This window comes from Carettochelys insculpta, chromosome 2, assembly GCF_033958435.1.
Source record: "Carettochelys insculpta isolate YL-2023 chromosome 2, ASM3395843v1, whole genome shotgun sequence".
Lineage (NCBI taxonomy): Eukaryota > Metazoa > Chordata > Testudines > Carettochelyidae > Carettochelys > Carettochelys insculpta.
The window spans coordinates 94,071,265-94,091,437 of record NC_134138.1 but is presented as its reverse complement, the minus strand read 5'-3'; the positions used below and the strand labels follow the sequence as shown (position 1 = coordinate 94,091,437).

The window sequence follows — 20,173 nt, the reverse complement described above, 5'->3', positions numbered from 1 at the left end:
GTTTAACATCAGTACCAGGCAAATTAGTAGAAACACTAGTAAAGAATAAAATTGCAAGGCACGTAGAAGAGCACAAATTGTTGGGCAAAAGTCAGCATGGTTTCTGCAGAGGGAAGTCGTGTCTAACTAATCTATTAGAATTCTTTGAAGGGGTTAATAAACATGCGGACAAGGGGCACCCAGTGGACATAATATACCTAGATTTCCAGAAAGCCTTTGACACGGTCCCACACCAAAGGCTTTTATGTAAATTAGGTGGTCATGGGATAGGAGGAAAGATCCTTTCATGGATCGGGAATTGGTTAAAAGACAGAAAACAAAGGGTGGGAATAAATGGTAAATTTTCACAATGGAGGAGGGTAGCTAGTGGTGTTCCCCAGGGGTCAGTCCTGGGACCGATCCTGTTCAACTTGTTCATCAGTGATCTAGAAAATGAGGTAAACAGTGAGGTGGCAAAGTTTGCAGATGACACCAAGTTGTTCAGGACAGTCAAAACCAAAACAGATTGTGAAGAACTACAAAAAGATCTCAGCAAACTGAGTGATTGGGCAGCAAAATGGCAAATGAAATTTAATGTGGGTAAGTGTAAGGTAATGCATGTTGGAAAAAATAACCCAAATTACACGTACTACATGATGGGGTCAAATTTAGCTACGACAGATCAGGAAAGGGATCTTGGAGTTATAGTGGATAGTTCTCTGAAGACATCCACGCAGTGTGCAGCGGCAGTTAGTAAGGCAAATAGGATGTTAGGAATTATTAAAAAAGGGATCGATAATAAGACAAAAGATATCATACTTCCCCTATATAAAACTATGGTACGCCCACATCTTGAGTACTGCGTGCAGATGTGGTCTCCTCACCTCAAAAAAGATATATTGGCATTAGAAAAGGTTCAGAAAAGGGCGACTAAGATGATTAGGGGCTTGGAACGGGTCCCATATGGGGAGAGGCTAGAGAGACTGGGACTTTTCAGTTTGGAAAAGAGGCGATTGAGGGGCGATATGATAGAGGTATATAAAATCATGAATGGTGTGGAGAAAGTGAATATAGAAAAATTATTTACCTTTTCCCATAATACAAGAACTAGGGGACACCAAATGAAATTGATGGGTAGTAGGTTCAAAACTAATAAAAGGAAATTTTTCTTCACACAGCGCACAGTCAACCTGTGGAACTCCTTGCCCGAGGAGGCTGTGAAGGCCAGGACTCTATTAGGGTTTAAAAAAGAGCTTGATAAATTTTTGCAGGTTAGGTCCATAAATGGCTATTAGCTAGGGATAAAGTATGGTGCCCTAGCCTTCAGAACAAGGGCAGGAGATGGATGGCAGGAGATAAATCACTTGATCATTGTCTTCTGTTCTCCTTCTCTGGGGCACCTGGCATTGGCCACCGTCGGCAGATGGGATGCTGGGCTGGATGGACCTTTGGTCTGACCCAGTATGGCCATTCTTATGTTCTTATGTTACAAAAGAACCCTGTGCAAAGATGGCAGTTTTCAGAATTGAACTTCTGATTTGTGGATTCTCATTCTCACACTTCTCATTTGTGGATTTTACAGGATCCAGTCCTAGTCTTTAATTTTTTAAAGTGTCTGTAAAGAATTATTTATGTACTAGATTTTATTGTTGGAAAAGTTTCAATATCACGCTTCAAGATATCAGGGAAGATGCAGGATGTCTGGCCTTCATTAACTGTGGAATTGATCCTCTGCAGAAACCTAGCTAAAACAACTGTTGTATTTTGCAATAGCATATATATCATGTTCCATAAAGCATCTTTAGCAAGCGGACCCATTTTGTGAAGCTGGATAGGTGTCCCATTTTCTCAAGGATTTGAAATTAGTTTGCTGTAATAACCAGCTCCGTGGAGCTATCATAATGTCCTCCTAAATAATGTATTTCCGTTCTGACTCCTTAGTACATTGAAGGCTTTGATCCCATGCCATCTGTAGAACTTGGTTTGAATCCAGCAAATTGTTTAACAGCTGGCATATTTTATAAGTTGAAAGGGAGGAGCCATGTGTATTACACCACATGGACCATAATGGGGGACCATGTGGTTCATATTTGAATTTTAGAGATACCACTGAAATGGGCTTCTGCTGCTGGAACTATCTCCCAATTTGATCATCTAGCAAGCCGCAGTCTTGTTAGAGCTAAAAGAATGTTATCATAGTACCATTATTAAAAATGTATCATAGAGTATGGATGTAATGGTCCAGTTATCGGTGCCAAGTAAACAGAATTCTTATAATCCGTAGTGGATGATTTAAATAATAAAGGAATATTGGAGACCTTGAAAAGGCAACATAAAATTGTGGCTGTCTGGTGCCACAATTTGTCTGTTTATACTCACAGTATATAATTTTGTTTTGCGGAGGCAGTAGTACTGACTTCAAAAGTTAATGGTTTGCTTAAGTAAAGCTCTATAAATCCTTTTATTTGCCGTAACAGAAAATACTTTTACAGCCAGCTAACACAATCACCCAACAAATCAAAATATAATCGTGATGGGACTAATCCACTGTGAAGGTGGGGAAAAGAGGGAGGACAAGTTTTTCACTACTTCAAACAGGGTAAAACTTAACATTGTCCTGCTATGGCAAATCATTTAATTTCTGAGGAGGCTGGAAATCTGAAGAAGGGGTGGATACAGTTCTTAGAAAACGCTAGTAAAATTGAGTCAGAAAATGTTATGTCTTCCTCTTGGACCTCCATGTGCCCATACAAAGCATAATTTATTTTCGTGGTACTCAAAGAGGCTGGGTGTGCACGAGCCCCTTCCTTTCGAAAGGGGCATGTTAATGAGCGGGTTGGAAAGATGCTAATGACGTGCTGCAATGAATATGCAGTGCCTTGTTAGCATAATGGAGGCCACAGCGATTCAAAAGTGCGTCTCTTCAAATGGCGCGCCGCCTGTGGAGATGGGGCCTTCCGAAAGTACCCCCACCAGTTTTCAAAAGCCCCTTCTTCCTAACACCAGATAGGAGGAAAGGGCTTTCGAAAAGTTGGGGGTCCTTTCGGAAGGTCCTGTCTCCATGGGTGGCACGCAATTTGAAAAGCTGCACTTTTGAATTGCCGTGGCCGCCATTATGCTAACGAGGCACTGCATATTCATTGCAGCGCCTCATTAGCATCTTTCAGACTCGCTCATTAACATGCGCCATCCAAAAGGAAGGGGCTCTTGTAGACACAGCTAGAGTATGCAGGCGTCCACCCATTCAGATAACCTAGCAGGATCAAAGCTTCAGAGCCAGCAATCTTTCTAAGGTGGAGTGCCAAAATTTAACGTTTTGACCTCTATGTACAGTCTGAGTGCTGGTGATACTTTTTTAAAGTCACTAATAGTTCTATTTACAACAGCTTCATTAATAAATAAGTTAAGGTGCAGAGCTTCACCATTCAGGTGGTGGTTGGTAACATTAGCTGCTCTTTTGTTAATCCGCAGGCGGCATGGCTTTGAGCAAGATCCGGCTACATGTGGGAGGTGCGGGCAGGGCTGAGCTGCTGCCTCATGTGCCAATGAAAATCAACTCATATGCCACTCTTGACATGTGTGCTGGGGGTTGCTGACCCCCTGCTTAGAGAGTTCTTTCTGGTTGACAAATGTAGCAACTGGGTCTCTGTCCTCATGTGCCTGTGCATAATGGCAGCATCCAAGGGCCCATAGGGGGAGAAGGAACAAAACTAGGAAATGAGGGCTTTGACAGTTGGGGGTGGGGGGAGAATAGGAAAGGACGGGAATATAGACTGAAAATGGCAGACAAGGACTCTATTTAGCTCCAGCTTTTCATTTTACTCATATGTTGCACCTCTTTGCTCCATCTGTAGCCTGTATATTGACTACTCGTACGATAAGCGCTTCAGGGAAGGGACCATGGTGTGGGTGAAATACTGATGTCAGTAAAGTCATTGAGAGTCTTGTGCTACCCAGCAGGTCTGATGCTATTGTCTTTTCAACATGTTCTAACCATTCTTTCTCAAGGGAAATGAGGAAATGAGAGAGCATATTAATAGGCGTACACAATGTCAGGCTACAGCTGAAACTCATTTTGTCTAGCCTGACTGACATTTGAATGTCATTTTTATGTGCATGACTTCACCAAGGTAAGTGGAGTTTCCTCAAGTGAATTTAGTCCAAGTACTTGTATCCAGTATTCAAAAAAGTCATGTACTATTTTTGAAAATTGCTGTTAGGATTGGACATATTTTGAATAGTTTTATATGGCTGGAAACATGCGCTGATATGTTGTGATAAGTGAAGACACATGGGAAAAGTAGTCACCCAAGCACCTCATTATGCATGCATTCTGCAAGCTGTCTCCTTGTGACATTCATAGTCTAAATGATTGATTACATTGTTAAAAAATCTTTTGGAAGGGTTTACAAAAGCGAGCTGACATCTCCTGAAAAAGGGATATGAAAACAGGCAGTAATGTTTTTGTACCTGTGGTGGGACTGATCATCTTTATGGCTGTAAATACTGTTCTGAGCCATTTTCAAAAATAACATTAGCTACTGGTATAAACTAACAGCAACTGATGATAAAGATAGGCACAAGCAATACTGAACATTTGCAGCTTCCTTTGAAATCTGTTTCAAATGCTTTCCACCTTTCTTTTTGGATAATTGGTGGAAGAGAGAGGTATTGATACACCACAACCAGTAAAAATGAGGGAAATATTCACTTACCATAAACACAGAAGAATTTAAAGCTTCATCTTTCTCATCGTACAACAGATTAGTGTGTATAAAGTAATGGTGCGTAATAATTTCATGAGTAGTTTGTGTCACTGTTTAATGAAAAGCAGAAGCAGTTGAGTCATTAAGATCCTGTGGAAATTTTAAAGCAGGCATTTAGATAATTCTGAGTTAGTGTGGAGCTCTGTCCCCTGTCCTTTGCAGAGTTTGCCTAGTTAGTTATTTCTATGAACTAGTAAAATAAAGGACCAGGGAGAAAAGGTTCTTGCATGGGCTGGGATGGATTCCTTAGTAAATATCTTGCATTTCTAATTCTCTAATGTGCAGTAGACTTTTATACCTGGCATTCAATTATCCTGAGCACTCAAATAACTGGCATTTTAATCATAAATAAATTTTAGTTCTGTTTTTCATATTTACAGTCTAGTGAAAGTAAATACAAATAAATACAACAAATGCAGGACTTTTACCCTGTATAATACTATGGCTGATGGTAAATGAAATACTCTGCATGCATTTTTGTTTTTCTTCATACCTAATCTTGTTTTGTTTTTGTGTTATGCATTGCTAGATGTACCTCTCTATTATGTAGAATACTTGAACATCCGGCAATCTCCCAGTCTGCTGGATATGAAAAAGTTAATTATATGTAATGATTGACTAGTTATTTGCTTGTGGGTGCAGGGGTATGATAATTTATATATGAGCAACAGCAAGTATGTAAAAAGTTGGTCTTTTAAACACTTATTCAATACAGTACATTGGCCATTCACCCTTTCAGCTGTTGTAGCGACCCATGTCCCCTTGCATGGGTGAGCAGATACTGTAAAATAGCTCAGTGGTTAGTGCATTGGCCTTGTAAAAGCAAGGTTGAGAGTTCAGTCCTTGAGGGTCTGAGGCATGTTGTCAGGGATGGTGATAGGTCCTGCTGTCAGTGCCTGTGACGGGATACAATGGCCTCCCAAGGTCCCTTCCAGTTCTGTGATGATGATCATATAAGAATGTTCATTAAAGGTGTTCTCCGCACTTCACTTTTTACTGAGCTCAAACACAGACAAGAGAACTGATGCCTGAAGTCCATTCCTTTTTGTAAAGTATTAAATGAAGCTTTTAAGTGGTCAGTGGTTCATGTGCCCTGCCCCCCCCAGGAACAAGGCATTTCATGGCACCATGGAGGCAATGAATTGAGACTGAATCCCCTCCCTTGAAAGTGATGAGACAGTAACTTGAGCTCTTTCCAGAAACTCCTCTGTACCCACTGCACTGAGGTCTTCAGAGAGAGTTGACTGCAGCCTTCTTCAGTCATAATGCTGGAGATACTGGCTGATACAGAGTGATAAAAGTAGGCAAAATGGACGCTTGGTTCTGTAGTTTGTCCGGAAAGGTAGAAATCTCAAGGAAATTTAATAAACCTGAATATTCAAAAACACTAGTCTGTAGAGAAGCATAATGTGACATTTCTTTGGCTCTTTCTACCTGTCTTTCTTAATGGCTTGATAAAATATTTGTCATTGGTTTGTATTCACAAGAATAATAGCAGGTTAGCTATCATTTGTTATGTATGTTTAGTAATAGAAACCAGCACTGAATTAAGTCAGCAATTTCTACTTCCCCCAACCATTTCCCACTCCCTTTCTGTATCCTATATTCTTGGTTCCTTCACTTCCTCCTCCTCCTCCTCCCCCTCAGAACATCTGTTTTCTTTCTCAATCCCCCATTGTTGGTGGGGGGGGGTGCATTCCCCCTACAGACTTCATTATTTTACTATCTCATAGTGCCTTATTAAGATCACAATACAAGATGTGGCTTAAAGCTCCTCAATAAATAGGCAGCTTTATGAAACACCATTATGAACAGCAGGAGTTTTGCTAGTTTTTCAAATTAACTTGGATATTTTTATATGGATTGAAATAAGTAAAAGGTTTGCTATAATCTGTGCAGTTTGTAAAGCTTAAATTCAGAACTTCTTCTGGAATACTTACTTTTGCCTTCTTTGGTGTGGAGATGTGAGAGTGGGTAAGGGAATGAATGGCACAATGTATGTTACAGGGTGGTGGGAAAATTGAGCCAGATTCTGTGCTGTGGGTGAGATCTGTTCATTGCAGCAGAACAGAAGCCAGCTGGGAATTGGTTAGGGCTCCCTAATTCTTTTCACCTCTCTCCCATACAGGTTAGAGTCATCTGGTGGCTATTCTAACCTGTGCCAATTAATCTTAGAGGGATTATTCGTTAGCTGTGAATAGCCAATCCTTGCTGTACTCTGGTCACCCTGTTTTAGGTCTGTATCCAGAAGCCTCGGTGCTGTGGCAGTGTAGGATGCTACTGTTTTGGTTGTGTTCCTGCTGAGAACTGCCTCTCATTAGAGACTGTCCAACAGAGCTGCTACAGTAGTCTCCGCCTGCTTCCTACTGGTTGTTTTTTGTTTTGTTTAATGCATGTGGCATTGTGATGTTGTGCGCTCTGTAGTGCGCAGCATGCTGTCGACCTAAATTCAAGCGCAACAATCAATAGGCAGTATGGGGGCAGGCAGCCTGTGTGGAAAAAGCGCTGAAATGTCAGTGTGCACTAGGGAGATCCTAACAAAGTGGCGGTGGAGCCTCCAGCCCACTTATTAGAAGGGAGAAGAGACGGTTTTCCCCCCCTCCAGCACTGCCCCCTCCTAGGCCTTAATGGAGATAATGGTGAGGGTGGAGTAGTACCAAACACCCACCTCAACTACTTATCTAGTTTTCCAGGTGATCCTTGTCTCTCCACTTCAATGGGTACAGAACCAGTATTCAGCCCTAAGCCTTCCACATGCATGTACACAAAATTCACACAAATGTAAGGCAAAAAGGAATATATTACTTATTTAATAAGGAGCTCATTGTTCTAAAATGCATAGAACCATACCATGCTTTTGTAAATAATTTATAACTCATGCTTGAAGTGCTGCAATCTGATGTATGGTCCACTCCTGCTCTACATATTTATATTTCTTATGTGGCTTAAATAATAAGATTGTCCTCAGTACATGAGAAAAATGCTATCTTTTTCTGAGGTCATTCTTGGACAAATATGGCCCTTAATATCTATATTTTGAATAATAAAATTGGGATCGTTGCTTTGTGATGTAACTTGCAAAGCTGACTATAGTAATGTATAATAATGTTTACAAATTGTCATAATTAAGAGGATTTTCTTCAAAGGGCACTAATTAGATCATGGAAGTTTTTAAATATAAAGCATTAATCAGCATATTACAGGAAATAGTGACTATATTTAGTTCGTTCACTTACAATGTTTGCTTTGGTATTACATTGCTATTTATTTTGAAATTCATCACCAGTTTCTCTTGTAATTTGACTTTATTTTTGCATAACATAGCCAGATTTGGGGGTGGGGGGGAGGTTTGAAAATAAGTCAAGTCCTATTAAGCTCTTCACCTAGATTCAGCTTTGTGTTACACTGGCTGTCTGGATTTTTTGACTATTAAAAGAAGTGGGGTAGAGTGCAGAGCACGATTTGCCTCCAAGTAGACTGACAACGGGACAGGATAGTTTGTGAAGTTGTTTGTATGTGGAGAATCAGGAGATAAGCTCTTTTGTTTTAATGTTAACAAGTAATTGGGAAGGGGAGGGTTGGAGTCTCTGGTTTGCACATGGAAGGTAAGAGGTGAGATGTTGGTGTCTCTACCTAACAATGGTTAGTTAAACTGGAGAACAGAGAGTGTACGTGATTCAGGGAGTGGTTTGCGGGAAAGGTGTAGGAAGAGTTCTTGTCTATGGGATGCACACAGAGAACAGCATTATGATCATTTTTAGCATTTTTTTTGTGTGATGTTTCTCCCCAGCCCCACTCACCACCCACACCTGGCTCAAGCTCACCGCCCCTCACACATGGCTTTGGCTCAACACCTGCTCCCTCAGTTCAAACTCAGCTCCCAAGCACAGCTCTGGGTCAGCCTCCCCCACCTCGGTTCAAACCCCTCGCGCACAGCCCCAGTTCAAACCCCCTGTGGCCCAGCTCACCAACCGATCACAGCTCCATCTCATCCCCCTACCCCAGTTCAACTGCCCACCCTGCTCACAACTCTGGCTCAACTCCACCTCCCTGACCCCATGCACTCCTAACTCCTCTTGAGGCTTAACCCCCTGTCCCCCTCCCACAGCCCCAACCCACTGCCAGGCTTAAGCCTCCCCAACTGCCCCCACCCCCCCAAACCCCAGGACTTACCTTTCCAAAGGGGCTCCAGGTGCTCCTGCTGCTTCCCCGGCTGCAGAATGCGCATTCCACTGGGGGGAAAAAGATCCCTTACCGACTTACACAAAATTCAAGCTACTTGAGGGTACATGGGAACGCAACTCGAGGCACTACTGTACTCAGTGTCAGTAGCATTTGTATTAGAGATGAGAATTTAATTTTATATATCTCTAGGTTCTAAATTCTTAGGCAAAATTGTATTAATCAAATAGGAATCTAGATATTGAATCTTGTAACAGTTTGTCTCAAACTGGTTTATTTAAGAACTGAATTAATTTCACTTATGATTAACCATTTTATCAAGTGTACTTTGAAACAATTCATCTTTAGAGGAGGAGCATGATCCCAGGCTCCTACTAAATATGAAAAATCTTGAAATTAATGAAGTGTCTTATTGTCTTAAATGTATTCTGCCTCAGATTTGTTTCCTCAGAACTGTGATTTTGTGAATTTAGTGCTCAGGGTCATGTTTGGGTACCAAAACTTACTGATTTACCTGGAAGGGAGTATTATTGTAGATAAGTTTTCACCCTCTCCCATTATGTTTGACAAAATCCCCAAGTGAGGCTTATGTGTACGCTCCTCCTGCTATTTACAAAATGATAAAAATAATAATAATTTAAAGTACATCTACGTTGCTTTTAATACTTTTGTATCTTCTAATAAAATGACTAACTTTTCTCTCAGTGCATGTTGTTTATAACACCAGAATTTCAGTGACTGGTGATCATTTTATAGGTTAACAGAATCATATAATCTTGTTCCATCTTCTGTTAGGGAGAATTGTTGCCTTTCATGTTGAACCGTGCCTCTAGGTGTTTTCGGCCAGCATGGGATAAAAACAGATGAATCCAAAATATCTAACGGTTTTAGTAAATCTGGACGTAGAGTTTGTTGGCTATGTGTTCATTTACGTTTCTAAGATAACTTTGCTGTGCAGATACAGCCTATTTCAAAATAACTTTGGCAGCATCCAAATGATGTACACACTATTTTGAAATAAAATCAAAATAGTGGGTGTGTTATTTTGATTCCGGTAAACCTCATTCCATAAGGAATTGTGCCTGTTTCTAACTCACTATTTCAGAATAGTGCTATGGACTCAGAAATGCTGTTTCCAAATGCATTTTGTCTGTGGGTGTGTTGTTTTCAAATACTATATTAGCCATAGTGGCATGAAATTATTTGGTTTAAGTACTTAGCTTAATCTATACATGTTGTCAATGCTTACTAAGGTGATGTCATGAAGGTTGTGGAAGTCATGGAAACAATGACTTCCAGCAACTGCTATGGCATTGGGCGCCTCATAGCTGACCAGGTGCTGCTGGCAGAGCAGTCCCACTCCTACTAACCACTGGGAAATGGGGCCACTTCAGCTCTAGCTGTTAGGGGTGCCATGGTGCTGGGCCCACCTCTCCGTTTTGACAGGGATGTTTTTAGTAAAAGTTATGGGAGAGATTACAGTTACTGTAATTTTTTTTTTTAACTGTTGCCTGTGACCTGTCCATGATTTTCACTGACAATATCTCTGACAAAATCATACCTTTATGCATAGACAAGTAAATAAGATGTTCAGACTAGGTGAAGCTTGAGTTAAAAAATCAATCCAATTGGTTGAGAATATTCTGTCCTAAGAAATGGCTTTTTAATGAAGATTTGATACCACAGAAAACGTTGTCAGAGACTTTGATACAATTAAAATGATGGTGACTCTCTCACAAAATTCAATAGCTCTACGTTAGGTCGAAATTTTCCTGAAAAATCTTGGAAAAAATTAAAAAACATGGATGCTGGTTCTGCTGTGTTCTGCAGGCCTGGAATTGACAGTAAAAATATTTTTCTACATTGATACAGTAATATGAAACTTAAAAAAACTTATATTCAATTCATATGTTGTGAAGTCATTCATTTACATGGCAAACTGAGATACAAATGTTTGTCTCCGCTAAATCCTGTGAGAAGAATCTTCATTGGAAGGGAAGCCATCTATAATAGAAATATTAGATCCCGAAAACTACTTGATAAATAGACTGAGCCACATTGATTTCCACTCACTGACAACCTGACCTGTTGTTAGTGTAGACACTCTAGAGATGGTAGGTTGATTCCATTTTCAATTAGAGGAGTTCCTTTTAATTCAGTGAATTTTCTGATTTACACTGGCATAACTATTATGAAAATAACGCCCCTACGAAACAAAAATTTTAGTTAAAATTATATATTTTAGACTCTTGCTGTATAATGTTCCTGATAATTTTATATTATTGAGAGTTAATTTTTCATTGGTTTTTGTATTCATAACTTCATTTTGTTACTTGCTAATCCATTAATATTTGTGAACTGGAAGATCTAAAAATAATAGTTTGTTACTGAATTTGTTAAATGAATAAGTAGTCAGAGGATATTATTTATGTTCTCAATTGTACAAAAGAAGGTATAGAATTAAAAGGAGAAAATGGTAGGTTTTTTTTTCCCCTTTAGGAGGCAATATTTTTAAAAAATATGATTTATAATAGTCATGCAGAGGTAGCAGAGTTAATCTGTATCGTCACAAAACAAAAAAGCAGCACTTTAAAGACTAACAAAATAATTTATTAGGTGATAAGCTCCAGATCTGAAGTGGGTTGTCCCACTAAAGCTCATGACCTAATAAATTATGTTGTTAGTCTTCAAAGTACTACAGGACTGCTTTCGTGCCCCTTTTTTGTGATGGTGGAGAAGAGTGAGATGAAGTGTGGAAAGTAATATATTTTATTGGACCTGTTGGTGAAAGAGGCAAGTTTGCCTGCTGCTGCTGAGCAACTCTTCCAAGACTTGGCCTGAAGAAGAGTTCCACGCAAGCCTGAAGCATGTTTCTCTCACTGACAGAAGTTGGTTCAGTAAAATATATTGCCTCACCCACTTTGTCTCTCTATTTGGAGTCAGTACAATGAATACAATAACACTGCAAACGACAATGGTTTAAAATAGTGACTGTAGTAGCATTAGATGAAGCAAGGTGACAGATGAGAAATGCAAAACTACAGGAGAATAACCTTATTTTGCAAATTATTTTTGAAGTAAACAAAAAGGAATGTCTTAATGAATTGAACTGTGAGCCATGATTAGCTTTTTTTAGATTGAGCTCATCTCTGTAGTTATATTTTGTTAAAATTAAAATATTGTTAACGAATGCTTTTAATATACTGTGCAGAAGAAATATAGAGATTAAGAGATGTTGGGGTAAACTAAAAGTTTTCTTAATTTTATTTTGGATATTTAAGCATGTGTTAGGGGAATGATGAAAATGTGATTGAATCATATCTGTGTGAGTCTGAATAAGATGCAGGGCCAAATTCTGCTTACTCATTTTTAAGGCCTCGCACAAGACCATGGCACTAGGGGAGAGCGGGCTTTAGAAGTTCAGGCTGATTTTAGAGAGACTGTGGCTTTCAAAGAGATTCCTTTTACTTTTAATGTGAAATACTGCTGGGACTAATAATAGCTCTAGAACCAAAATGACTTCTGAATGTATGTTCACTGAATCTGAGTAAGTATAACCCTCCATCATAAATCTAGTTCAAGTAACTGAGTTGAATTTGGCTTACACTTAATAGCTTTATTAAAAGCTAACTGTATCACAGCATCAACGTGATTCATTTTCATGCAATACCTCTCTGTCAGTTAAGTATTAATGTTAAAGATACTGGGTAACATTTTCAAAAGTGACTTGGGCACCAAGGGAACCAGTATCCTATTGATTTATTCCTTAGTGATAGAGTAATCCCAAATACTTAGTAAAATCACTGGAGTCGTATGTCATTTATAGGCTCTTGAAAATCATACTCATTGCCTTTCACTTTTATTAATATATCTAATTATTTTATTAGTGCACTTTTGCTGATGTATGTCATTAGATGTCACTACTGAACAAAAATTTATGGGTGCATGAACCTCTTTAAAAATCATAAGTATAAATAGTCCAAGTCCTTTGTGTCAGGAGTTGCTTTTCCAAGAAAACAGAGTAGGCAAGAAATCAACATTAATCCATTGTACTTAAATTTTCAGGGCTGGAAAAAATGAGACAAAAACTTGGGGATTGTGGTTTTGGTTTTTTTTGGTGAACTTTTTTGTTTGTTTGTTTTTTTTGGATCCCCACCATTTTCAAATGTAATTGAAATCAGAGAAAATAGCACCAAAGATAAGAATAATATTGACTAAGTCTGACCGTCTTGTTTTACAGACTAATCAACCATGACTACAGAATCAGGATCAGACTCTGAATCCAAAGATCAAGAGCAAGATCAGCAAGAAGCCCCTGCTCAGCAAGGGACAGGTGGGGCGCAATCTCAAGACCAGCAGCAGCTCATTGAGGAGCACCAGAACGCAATAGACCAGTTTTCGGCTGTGGCAGCACACAGTACGCCTGTGAGAAAAGAGCAGGCAAGTGAAGCATTTCTAGGTTTGGTGAATGTTGTTGATTAAATGCCATCTTATTAGCGAACTAGCAGATGTACCTGGTGTGGCTCAGCTCTTTAACTGAGGTAATTTTTTGAATGTAAGTGAGAGAGGTACGTGCTTTTTTTTCATTGATAGTATTTTTCAAAAACGAAGAAAAATGAAGGCTAGCGTGAGGATTGAGGGGGGCACAGGTGGGTGGCTTAGGGCAGAGGGTTCGTGGGGGATCAAGGCAGGGGAGCCAAGCAGCGAGTGGGGGTGCAGGAGCTATGGCAGGGGTTTCAGCACTGGGGGCTGGGAGGTGGGGGTTTACTGGGGCCACCTGTGGTATCAAGGATGCTGCTGCTGCTGTGGCCGCAGCTCCTCCAAGGGGGTGAGGGCCACACTCCCCGCCCAGCGGTTCCTCCTGGGAGGGAGGGATCTGGGGCTGCATGCTGCTTGGATGGCAGCTGGGGCTCTGTGGCCTAGCCCCAGCCTCCAGCTGCCTCCACTGGCCTGCAACATGTGGGGGGCAGCCACTAGCCTGCAGCTGCCATCTCCAGGCTTGCAGCTGTTCGGGGCGGGGGGAATGTTTCTTGGGGTAGTGGCCGCCCCATACTGCAGCCTGCTGGGGGTGGGGTAGTGCTTTGTGGGCTGACCCTGGCCTCTGATTGCCCCCTGAGCCCTGCCTTGGCCTGGGGGAGGTGGCTTCCAGCCTCCAGTGGTCCCCTCCATCCTGCTGCCTGTTTGGTGGGGCATTCCATGGGTAGGCCAGGCTCCAGTGGCTGCCTCCCACCTCCAGTGCCCCCTGCAGCCTCCTGGCTGTCAGTGGGGACCTGGCTGTGGGGCCTGCCCCTCTCTCCTGCCGACTCCTCCTCCCCCATGGTCTGTAGGCTATTGAAGTGGGGGTGAGGCTCTGGGGGCTGCTCCCAACCTCCAGTGGTCCCCCGTGAACCTGCAGGGTGTTGGGGGTGGGGGGGAAGATCTCTTGCACCTGCCGTTGCCTCCTGTCTGGGGGAGCAAGCTCCGGGGGTGGCTTACCCCCTCCAACTGCCCCCCTGTGACCTGCAGACTGTCTGGGTGGGGAGCCCAACTCTGGGGGCAGCTCATCCCTCCAAGAGAACCTCTACAGCTTGCAGGGTGTCTGGGGAGGGGGCCAGGCTCCAGGGGCTGCCCTCCAAGCTGACCCTCCACAATGTGCAGGTTGTCCAGGGTGAGCTAGGCTCCATGAGCTGCTCTCTCTACTGCTATCCCCTTTCTGACCTCTAGCGCCCCCTCCTGTGGCCTGCAGACCTGGGAACTGTCCCTCCTCCCACTGGCCACTCTGTCTGCAGGCTGTCTGTGGGTAGGAGCCAGGCTCTAGGGAGCTCCCCCCTCTTCAGTTGACCCCGTGGTCTGCAGGTTCTCTGGGTGGCACCAGGCTGCAGTGGGGTGCCCCTTCTGCAGCTGCTTCCCACAGTCAGCTGGCTGTTGGGGGTGGGGCGTGTCTGTTGGGGGCTGCCTCCCTGCAGGCTGGGAGGGCCAGACTCTGGGGCTGTCCCCCTTTACAGTTGTTCCCCCATCTAGCTGACCCTCTCTTCCCTCCCCAGGCTGTCTCATGGGAGGCAAGTTTCTGAGTGCTGCCCCTAGCCTCCAGAATCTCCTCCCATGGCTAGGGTAACCATCCGTCCCATATTTGGCATCCTGACTTATTTTTTTAAAAGGGACTGATTGTCCTATATTTAGGGCCCTCAGGGGCTGCGGTTGGGGACAGGAGTGCCTGCAGCTGCCACTTGCCCCAGGGCCCTGGGCCTGGGAGCACCCACAGCTGCCGCTTTCCCAGAGTTGGCGGTGGGGGTGGGGGCAGCTCCCCAGGACTTGATGCAGCTGGGAGGAGCCGCTCCTCCACCCCCCATATTTGAGACAGGGAGATATGGTTGCCCTACCCATGGCCTGCAGGCCATCTGGGGGCTGTCCCGAGGGCAGGCTCTGGGCTTGGAGCAGGGGAACTACTTACCAAGTCTTTGTGGCAGGCAAGATGGTGAAGCTCCAGCCCTGCTGTCCTTTCTGTTAGCACTGCAGGTGTTCTCAGTGGCCACTCTGTCTCACATCCGTCCTGTCTGTGCCTGTTCCTTTCACCTCTCTCCTCCTTCTACCCCCTCCCTTTCCATGTTCTGGAAAATCCTGGGATTTCAGGCATTTCCCACTTTCCAGGCACAACCAAACCCTGACCTTGGGTTAAATTAAGAGGAGGCTTCGTACCAAATTTTGTGGTCCTAGTGCTTATGGTGTAAGAGGAGTTCTTGAACACACACAGCACAGACAGACACTCTAAAATAAAAATAGTGGCCAGAGGTGACATGGGTTTGTCAAAACAATTTTTTCCTGAACTAAAAAGTTTTTTTTCCCACAACAGTTTGAGATTTAATAAAATAATCGAGTGACTGGTCCATAAGGCTTAATATGTTTTACGGAACAGTCTTTCATCACTGGCAGCCTTGGCACTGAGAGGTTGCTGAATATTCCAGGAGGTTCCGATATGCTCTGGATGGGGCGCCGCTCTAGGCAGCTTTGTGCAAGGCCATGCAGGGAGCCGCTATGGGCAGCTCACACATGGCCTCATCTTGTGGGGAGCCGCTCTGGGTGGAAGAGTGGAGGAGCCGTCGGCCGCGCACACGGGACAGAATGTCTGTTAATTGAAAAGTCTGTTTGAATATCGGTTAAAACAGAGTTTACTGCAGTTCACGGACAAGCAGTATCTTTTGGAATTAATGTCACATCTACTAGCTGTGCTTAATTTGAGTCCAATGTTATCCTTAAAAGAGGTGGGGAAACCTTTGTTTTCCACTGCATCAGATAACACCTTTTTTTTAAAAGGCAACTGAAAGTGTTTATAGGGTTTATTTCCACACTTACACTGGCTGAAAACTGATGATGTGCATGCTCATCTGACGTGTGACAGATGCAAAACTGTTTGTGCCACCTTAGTTAGAAAATGAGGACATTGTAATTACTTTTAAGGTGTGCCATTTTAGCTTTGAGGAGTTATTAAATGGTTATTCTTTTTTGTTTGTCTCTGCATGTATGGTAGTTAAGAAAATTTTCACATCGGAATTTTATCCCCACTCCCTAGTTGATAGGTCAGACATGCCAACAATTCGCTTTAGCAGATAAGAAACCCTCCTTTAGCGTCTGATGTCTGGGAAACACGTCTCTTAGGCTGTGTCTACATGATGAAGTTATTCCAAAATAACAGCAGTTACTTCAAAGTAACTTGGGCAGCATCTGAATGATGCACATGCTATTTTGAAATAGATTTGAAATAGCGGGTGCATTGTTGCGATTCCAGTAAACCTCATTCCGTGAGGAATAATACCAGTTTCAAAATCACTGTTTCAAAAGAGGCAGTCTTAAGACTCAGAATAGCGCTATTTCAAAATAAGCCACAATGGGCTGTAATTGCACTATTTCGAAATAGCGCTGTGTGTCTGGAAATGCTATTTTGAAATAGCTGAGTGCCATTTTGAAAAAAGGCTGTTGTGTAGAAGTAGCCTTAGTGTCCTATGCTTAGGCTGTGTCTGCCCTGCAAGATAAATTCAATTTTTTTAACCTCCATTCTTGTGAATTTGAGTTTGTGTCCCCAAAGCTTCTTGAAATTCGACCCACCATTTTTTCATATACTGTTTTGCACAACATTTGTGAATCCAGGCAGGAGATTTTCCCGTCCATCTGGAATTCTGAAGTTGAGGCCATCAGCAGGGCTTACTCACAGCCGCCTACACAACCATCCACCAATAACCATGCTGTGGCAGCAGCAATAAGGGATGCTTTAAAATCATAGCTTCATGAATGATCTGTAACACATGCTACCCATGTATTTTCCTGTTGTAATGCCAATAAATCATATCGTGTCTTAATGAATGAATGCGTTTACTTGGTGAGAGTGGGTTAAACTGCAGTAAGTAGAATGCATATGGTGGGCAGCTGTGCCTTCAGCCCTCCCCCAACCCTTACAAAGATACATGTTCCCTACAACTCCTGCACGCCATAAAATCACACCGACCTCAAAAGAATGATTTTGTTTTGGGGGTAGGAGAGGTTTAAGTGGCAGGGAAAAGCTTTCTCAAGGGTGCTTGAATAGCCCTTTTACGTTTTCCTGCAGCAGCTGGTGGGTGCTCCGCTTCACCTCTACCTCCATTTTTTGGCATCTGGGTCTCAAGTTGTCCTGTGAGACTGGAAGGGTGACATGCTTTCATGAACTTCTTAATTCTCTGGGTAGTTAAAGGCTATTAAAAAGCTAGATTTCTCAGAAGGTTGCTAAAGGAATACGGAATAGTTTACCTCTAAGTCACCATTTTGACTTCAGAAGTCATTAGTGTGAGATGGCTGTATAACCTGTTTGGAAATAGTACAGTACTTCTAGACTATTTCCTAGGGGACAAGTACAGGTTGAACCTCTCTAGTCCCTCACTCTTGGGACCTGACCCAGTACCTAATGAGAGAATTTGCTGGACCAAGGCAGGTCAAGCAACATTACCAACACTTCCACTGCTTACCAGGCTCTCAGAAGATGTCAGGGAAAATGTCAGCCAAATAACAGCACAGAACACTGAGAGCCAGGACTGGTGGCTGTAAACAAACTTTATGGGACGATGGGAAGCTTGGCCACACCCATGGTAAGTGGTCATCCGGCTAACTAAAATCATTCTGAACTACAGATATTACCAGATGAGAGTGTGCTGGATTAGAGAAGTTCAACCTGTGTTCACATCACAGAAAATACCATTAAAATTGCCACTCGTCAGCACCATTGTTGTCTGTTTCAGCAAAGAGAGCAAGAGCTGTATGGGCAACAGACTTTAATTTCTTCTCCTTCCAACCTTAATTCCTGTGTCAGAAGTGAGAGCTGTAGAATACTGAAGTTTGTACTGTTTGTTACTTCCAGTTCTGAGAGAGAATATGCCTGGGGCGCGATATGTTTGATTGTTCAGTTATAGTGTCTTTTGTTACTGTTATTACACCCACAAGAAATGTTCTTATGAGAGAAGCGAAGTTCTGTATAATTTTTACAAGGAACATTGATGCTGATTTGTCCCTCCATCTCGCCACCCTCTCCCCAGATTCTGCTCCAAAAATTAATACTCCTTCTGTCCAATACAAAACTGTAATCCTCCCATTGGTCTCCTGTAGCTCAAGGTGACATTGTGAGAATGAAGTTCTTAGGCTGGGCTGTAAACACTGAGCATCTATCTTACTCTAAAACATATAGCTATTTGGCTGATTTACTACTGTTTCGTACCTGATGCAGAGTTTGGACAGCATCAGACTGTTGTTGCTAGATTCTGTAGCTCTACGGTGTTTGTCAAAAGGAATTCCAGTTTCCAAGGCTCTAAAAGTGCGTTGCATCAGAACGAATGTCTGTTCATGAATGGAAGAGTCATAGTCCTTGTGTAAGTTTGGAAGTACAGTAAATTCTTTCATATCTGGAAGCCCCAGGACTTCGATGTTACCAGATATTTAAATACTCTGGGTGACAGAGACATATACCTAGCAATGCATAACACTAAAGAAAAACAAGATTAGATATTAAAAAAACAAATGCAAATACAAGCAGAGTACTTTATCAATGGAAGTATTGTACACTATACACTCATACTATATTTACTGTATTTATTTCTATTTAATTTCACTATCTGTACTTAGGGAAAACATAGCTAAAATTTACTTATGGTTAAAATGCCAGCTATTCGAGAGTTCTGGATGATACAGTGCCAGATATGAAAGAGTTTATTGTACACGTGCTTTGCCCCTGGGAACAGCAGAGGTGTGTATGTGTATACATGAGCACCCACGCACATCTTTTCTTAGGTTGTATTTTTTTGTTTTAAGAGCACTAAAACATGAGCAGGCACTCCTGTCCAGATGCAGATTTCCATTATGTAGTGTTTCTAAAAAATACATAGGTGCAATCAGTTGTAATAATGTGTTTCTTATTTATTGGTGTTGAACCTGAAATGAGTTAATTTCATGTCTACTCTTTTTACATCTATTCTGGTTTTACTTGGCCCTTTATCAAGTGCTATTTCTCAGACATAACAAGTCTGATGAAATTCATGGCAAAATCTTAAACTTTAAGAACTTAGTGTTTATATACAGTAATAACAATGATGACTCAGATATGGTGAGCATATTCAGATAACTGTGGTGAAAGAGCTGAAGTAATGTACAAGTGTAACATGCCATTCAGGTAACTTGATTTGATTTCTGTAAGCCAAATTGTTAGGTCCTTTATAGGTAATGAATTGTGAAGTGGAAAGCCAGACAAACTCTTTCTGTATTTGCTTAAAGCTGAAAGGGGTGTATTGTGTCTAAGCCCATTCCATTTTTGACATGTACCCTCCATTACCTTGGATTGAAGATAAAGGTTTCATCCTGTAGACTACTATGTAAATTTTAGGCTGTTGCTACTGAATTTTTTTTTAGTTATTTTTGCCCAACTCAAGCTTAAAAAGATATCTTCCAACTGGACATGACTAATGGCCCTGTGGAGTTCCAGGACATGTACCAGACCCTAACTCCCTTCCTGTCCTCACAGTGTTCTTACCACCAGCTGAGGCCCATTTAATTATTCATTTATGGTCCAGTTGGTGAATACTGGCTCAAATCTGTCACTTCACATGCGCTCCACCAACCTAGCTATGACAGTTCTCGCACTCTGATGATCTTTGTAGTTAATCTATCTTGGAACTCATGAAAATGAAATGGGAAAATATCAAAGTAAGCACCAGGTACGTGCCCACCCCTGAAAGATTCAGAAGCCAAACATTTTAGTG

The 20,173-nt window shown here is 42.0% G+C and overlaps 1 protein-coding gene across 26 annotated transcripts in view; it reads left to right on the top strand.

Moving 5' to 3' along the window:
• Positions 1-20,173, top strand: part of EPB41L3 (erythrocyte membrane protein band 4.1 like 3) — a 231,883-nt gene that overhangs the window by 102,431 nt on the left and 109,279 nt on the right. For all 26 annotated transcript variants that reach the window (XM_074987386.1, XM_074987411.1, XM_074987397.1 and 23 more), the window contains exon 2: positions 13,168-13,367. In XM_074987386.1, coding sequence (XP_074843487.1) covers positions 13,179-13,367 — 189 coding nt within the window. In that variant the 5' untranslated portion in view covers positions 13,168-13,178. The remainder of the gene's footprint in view (positions 1-13,167; positions 13,368-20,173) is intronic.